This window comes from Helianthus annuus, chromosome 1 (assembly GCF_002127325.2).
Source record: "Helianthus annuus cultivar XRQ/B chromosome 1, HanXRQr2.0-SUNRISE, whole genome shotgun sequence".
Lineage (NCBI taxonomy): Eukaryota > Viridiplantae > Streptophyta > Magnoliopsida > Asterales > Asteraceae > Helianthus > Helianthus annuus.
The window spans coordinates 2905738-2911638 of NC_035433.2; the positions used below are offsets into that span (position 1 = coordinate 2905738).

Consider the following 5901-nt stretch of genomic DNA (forward strand, 5'->3'; position numbering starts at 1 on the left):
TTAACTTCGGAAAATACTTTCAACATGATCCAACGCATTAGCCTATTCTCAGATTTTATAATTTTGTTTTTAACATTTTTACTTTTTCCTTTATTATATTACATATTATAATTATAAAGTTCATCGAAAATTAGAAAATTAGTTGTATTCGCAATATAGTATGTTTGGTACCGTAAACTAATACGAGTGTCAGTATGATATCAATATCGTGATGAACCATACTCGTACCAGTCAAACAACGATACTGATACCGTACCAGTTTTCATTTGTATGGTTTTCGATCGATAGAAACCACGTAACCTTGTTAGACGTATTTTTTTCAGTTGTTATTCCGAGTGTCGATACCGTAATATCATTAGTTATAAATATAATACTTTTTATTTCTTTTTTACCCTTTTAACCAATGGTGTGGCAATGATCAAAGGAAAGTAATTGCCCTAAACACAGTGAAAGGAAGGAGCCCTCAATTCATTCAAATTCACTAGAACAAAAATGGTATGCTTCTTTCCGATCGATGCTTCTTTCATGACAATTTCCTTAATTATATTCCACATCTCTCATTCGATTAAATCCAGAATTCCCTTCGATTCATGAATTTTTTTTGTAACAAAATCATGTGTTTCTTACATTTCAATCTCAACATTACCAGTAGAATGCCGTATCGTTTATTAAATTTCGTATTTATTAGTAGAATTGTCTGATAATATACTTTACATGCACAAATCGTACGAATATTGTTGCTTCCGTTGATGATTGATATAAGATGTTACAGATCTGCAGTGGAATTAATGATTTTCGTTGTTTTAGATCTGAAGTATATTTATTCAGCTTTAATTTATTATCATTAATTAGGTTTTGAAATTAAAGACATGATAATGTTGTTCTATTGGCACTCGGTTTCGGTTTCGTTCAAGTTTATAATTTACTCACTGTCTGTCATTGGACTTGCAAGGAAACAATGTAATGAATGTGAGGCAATTTTAGAAGTTGTGGATATATATGAAGAATTGTATATATTTGTTTTGCACATATGGATTTGGAACAGTTTGCTTACAATAGAAAGGATTTGAATACTTTTGTTTGCAGGATAAAGACGGAGATGGCAAGCAAAATACCGCTGACATGACACAGTTTGTAAGTTCGTCCGACTCTCGTGTGTTTTGGTTTTCTAAGGTTAAAATGAGTCTTACATTACACGTGACACCTTTTAAGCAAATGTCGTATTGTTTTGTTCCATCCACACGAGAGGTATAGGGTCATAAGGAGTGCCCGACCGCAAGTACAACCAACACGTATTGTGTGTGAATGAGAGGAGAACTCCACAATTACACTTAGGGGCTGTTTGTTTACCTCTTAATGAGGTTCTTAATAGTTCAGACCTTTTATTGGTTTAGCACTTAATGGTTCAGACTCTTTGTTTCACGAGTAGATGTCTGAATGGTTCAGATATTTGCCTCTGAATGGTTAAGATTTATACAAAGTCTGAATGCTTAAGACCTCTAATCTAAATTGGTCTGGCATTTGCATCTGAATGGTTAAGCATTATACAGGCTCTTAATGGTTCAGACCTCTTACTGGTTCAGCACTTAATGGTTCAGGCCTCTCACTGGTTCAGCACTTAATGGTTCAGGCCTCTCACTGGTTCAGCACTTAACCATTCAGATGTTGCCAAACAGCCCCTTACATTACATATGACACGATTGTAATCAATTGTTGTAGAACTATTGAAGCTAACATATGACATCTATCACGTCTGTTGCCTTACTTCAGAACTATGTCAATTTGCTTTAACATAATAAACTTGAATGTTCATATTTAGTATGATACTATGATCAATTATTGCATGTCTTATATCTTGCAAATCTAGGGGAGTGAACTTCTGATACGACCCGAAAACACGACACGTAATTCGCGGGTTTGGGTTTAGTCTAAACGGGTTCGGGTTAGTTTTAGGTTGAACCCGCGAACGCGTTTATCTAAACGGGTCAGGTTCGGTTTCACCCGGTCGCAAGGCCGGCCCAAGCCCAAGTATTTTGAGGCTTGGGCTTTGGGCCTCCAAATAAACAGGGCCTCCAACTTTAAAAAATTAAGAATAATTATATATGATATTTAGGCTGGGTTGCAATGGATATTATTGATGTATAGCAGATTTGTAGGGGCGCTGCATATGGAGTATTGTATTTGGGCGGCAATTGCGATTTACTCCATTTCTTTTGAGGGAAAAAAGCCTCTAGTTTTTACTTCGCATTAGGCCACCAAAATGGTTGAGCCAGCCCTGCCCGGTCGGGTTGGCGGGTTGACCCGTTTAACCCATTTATGTTATATTATATTTTTTTTACAATATGTTTTGTGCCATAACTTAAATTGGATGTGTTTTTTATGCCATTATTGTAACCTAAAAAGAGAAATATATAAGATTTTATAACTTAAATGTAATTGTGTTATATACATTTGTGTTTTTTTTTGTAGTATAACTTAAATGTAATTGTGTTATATACATTTGTGTTTTTTTTTTTGTAGTAAATTTTAAGTTTAGTATATTAATTTGCGGAAAACTTAAATAATAAAAAAATTCGGTTTGAACCCGCCAACTCGCAAACACGACCCGTTTGGCACCCGTATGCAAATCCCCTAAATTATTGGACATGAGTTATTCACAATTTTTTTTTACTAGTAATCGTTCTTCAAATACGTTGGATGAATAAGTTTCATTCTGCTGTCGGATACTATATAACAATAACACAAAAAAATGAGTATCGGATATTATATAACACATAAAATGTCGGCCTGCCCTGCTCTAGGGTTATTTAGGTCACAGGATTTATATATCTTAACTATAACTAGTAGATTGCAATTTCTCGGCATTAACTAATAGTAAAACCATTGTTTTGGCAGGTTCAAACTCTTCTCCAGCAGATGGTAAGCTTGAAAATGCTAGTGTGGTTTAATTTACATGACAATTACACTTCAAATTCGTACTGACAGTGTTTATCGTTGCAGCAAAACAGATTCCAAACAATGTCAGACTCTATTGTTTCAAAGAATATCCTTTTTGCATACCTGTTTATCAAAATTTTATAGTCAAAATCTTGTGAAAAGTGAACTTAACTGATACGTATCTTGATAGTCGGCTTATATTCAGTAAGTCGGTCATAACTTGTGTATGTTCTACATTGAATTCAACTGGTCACTCCTAAAATTCAATTAGAGTAAAGTTCCCGTACAAATAACTTTAACGTACTAAACGTACGAATAGCATGAAAAAGGCAAAAAAAATGCGGTGGCATTTTCGTAAATATTTGCTTGTAGGGTAATTATCAAAATTACTCTACAAATGATAAAATTTTTTTTACAAAATTACTCTACAAGATCATTTTACAAAGATCAAAATTACTCTATAGGATCATTTTACAAAATTAGTCTACAAGATCAAAATTACTCTACAGGATCATTTGTAGAGTAATTTTGAATTGTATGTTGTTTAATAAACTTGCAGAGTAATTTTGATGCAGAGTAATTTTGATACGCTTGTAGAGTAATTTTGATAATTACCCTACAAGATCAAAATTACTCTACAAGAACATTTTACAAAATTACTTTACAAAGATAAAAAATTACTCTATAGGATCATTTGTAGAGTAATTTTGATAATTAGTAATAGTTACGAAAATGCCACCGCGTTTTTTCAACAAAGCCTTCAGTTCGTACGTTTTGTACGTTAAAGTTATTTGTAGGCCTGTAAAGGAACCGAACGAACACGAACATCATTTAACTTTAACCGAACACGAACACGAACATATAATCGAACACATTTTTTTGTTCGTGTTCGTTCATTAAGAAACCGGACATGTTCGTGATCGTTCATGTTCGTTCGTTTAAAGCCCAAACGAACAGTTCACGAACATTAACGAACACAAACGAACATAAAAAAAACTGAACATATTTGAATAAACATAAACAAACATAAATTAAATTAACATGATTGAACAAACAAGTCTAATATATTACAATTCATCCGAAAACACATCTAAATTAGAGTTCATAAATATAATAATTAGTCATATTAATATAAGTAGTTAGAACATCCAATATTTATATAAATCTAACTATTTATGTATTTACTAAAATTTAAACAAATGTTGATGAACATAAATGAACGAACATAAACGAACGTTCACGAACATAAATGAACGAACACAAGGTGTGTTCATGTTCGTTCATTTAATTAAACGATCAAATTGTTTTGTTCGTGTTCATTCGTTTATTAAATAAACGAACATAAACGAACTTCCCGCCGAACAAGTTCATGAACAGTTCATGAACGTTCGGTTCGTTTACAGGCCTAGTTATTTGTATTCGATCTTTTGTCAATTCAATTATTATTACACATTTGTCTCAAGTTACCTTAACAGCAATGAACTCGACGAGATGGGAGAACGAATTAGCGAGTTAGAGCAAAGCATTAACGATCTTAGAGCCGAAATGGGAGCCGAGGGCACTCCACCTCCTGCAGCACCAAAGAGCGCTGATGGTGAATGAGATCGGGTTTTGGTGTAACTTTTGTTTCCCTTATTGCATACCGCGTTTACAAATTTAAAACAGAGATAATCGTCTATTTATTTTTCCCCGTATGTTCCTAGTCAGCAGTCTCTTGCTGGATATTCGTGTTATGTTGCCGTTTTAGATTGTTTGAACTTTGAACATGAAGGTATCATGATACATAATGTTGTTTTGATTGTCCATTTTAGGATGTTTGTTTTGCTGTCCATGCAGCTTATGTCTATGTAAACTTCCGTTTTGCTCCCTGTGGTTTGGTCACTTTAACGGTTTTGCCCCAAACCTTTAAAAATAGCCATTTTCCTCCAATAGTTTGCTATGGTTTTTCCATTTTGCTCCCTACGGGGAGCAAAATGGAAAAACAGACAATTTGGATGGAGTTAGAGGCGGGGAGCAAAATAGAAAAACCATAACAAACTATTGGAGGAAAATGGTTATTTTTAAAGGTTTGGGGGCAAAACCGTTAAAGTGACCAAACCACAGGGAGCAAAACGGAAGTTTACTCTATGTCTATATGCTTCCGAAGATTTTAAACGTGTCTATACGGTCCTCAAAAGGTACGTCGTTTTCGTTTTAGTTTGCAATTGTGTTATGGAATGCTTTTTGTGTCACATTTGCTTAAGAACTAAGGTACAATCGTCCTACATAAAAGAAATATAAGGGATGTCTGTCTTTATTCTTAATGCAACTTCTTTTTGTCTTTTAAAAGCAAAAGGTTATGAACAGCTGACAATTTGATCAATATAGAATCCTGTACAAATAAGACTTGGAACTAGTTGTCATAAGCTTATAAGTTTAATCCGCCAACCCTACGACGAGTTTAAACATTTACTACTTTTTTACAACTCGATTACAACCCGCCAACATGTTAGGACCTATCAATTTGTTTGACACATTTAGATAAACGGGTTACATGGTTTTAACTATGGGTGTAAACAAGCCTAGAGGCTCGATAGCTACTCGTGATCTGCTCGGTTAAAAGCTCGAACGAGCCGAGCCTTAACGAGCCCGAGCCCGAGCTCAAGCCTGAAATAGAGCTCATATAGTTATCGAGTCCGAGCTTGAGTCTGATATACAAAGCTCGTTTAGGCTCGTGAGCCTACACGAGCCCAAACAGAGTTTTTAGTTTTTTATACATTATATAATAATAATAACAACATTGGCGAGCTAGGCTCGAGCCAAGCCTTGGCTCGTTTAAGCGATATTGAAGCGTGCTCGAGCCGAGCTTTTAGCTCATTTGAGGTTGTTCTCAAAATAGCTCGAGCTTTGGGTTTTACTTGCGAGCCGAGCTCGAGCTCAAATAAGTAGGCTCGAAATGAGCCAAGCTCGAGACTAGTCGGGCTT

General features: G+C 34.8%; 1 protein-coding gene across 1 annotated transcript; it reads left to right on the plus strand.

Moving 5' to 3' along the window:
- The first annotated feature begins 375 nt into the window (after positions 1-375).
- On the plus strand, positions 376-4742 carry LOC110942529 (heat shock factor-binding protein). The gene is made up of 5 exons (XM_022184305.2): positions 376-495; positions 1087-1134; positions 2896-2919; positions 3001-3043; positions 4421-4742. The coding sequence occupies exons 1-5, from the start codon at positions 493-495 to the stop codon at positions 4537-4539; spliced, it is 237 nt and encodes a 78-aa protein (XP_022039997.1). The 5' UTR covers positions 376-492; the 3' UTR covers positions 4540-4742.
- The last annotated feature ends 1159 nt before the right edge of the window (positions 4743-5901 follow it).

Coding starts and splice junctions, on each gene's coding strand:
- LOC110942529 (XM_022184305.2), top strand. Junction 2,920..3,000: donor AAACTCTTCTCCAGCAGATG/GTAAGCTTGAAA, acceptor TTATCGTTGCAG/CAAAACAGATTCCAAACAAT. Junction 3,044..4,420: donor AGACTCTATTGTTTCAAAGA/ATATCCTTTTTG, acceptor ACAGCAATGAAC/TCGACGAGATGGGAGAACGA.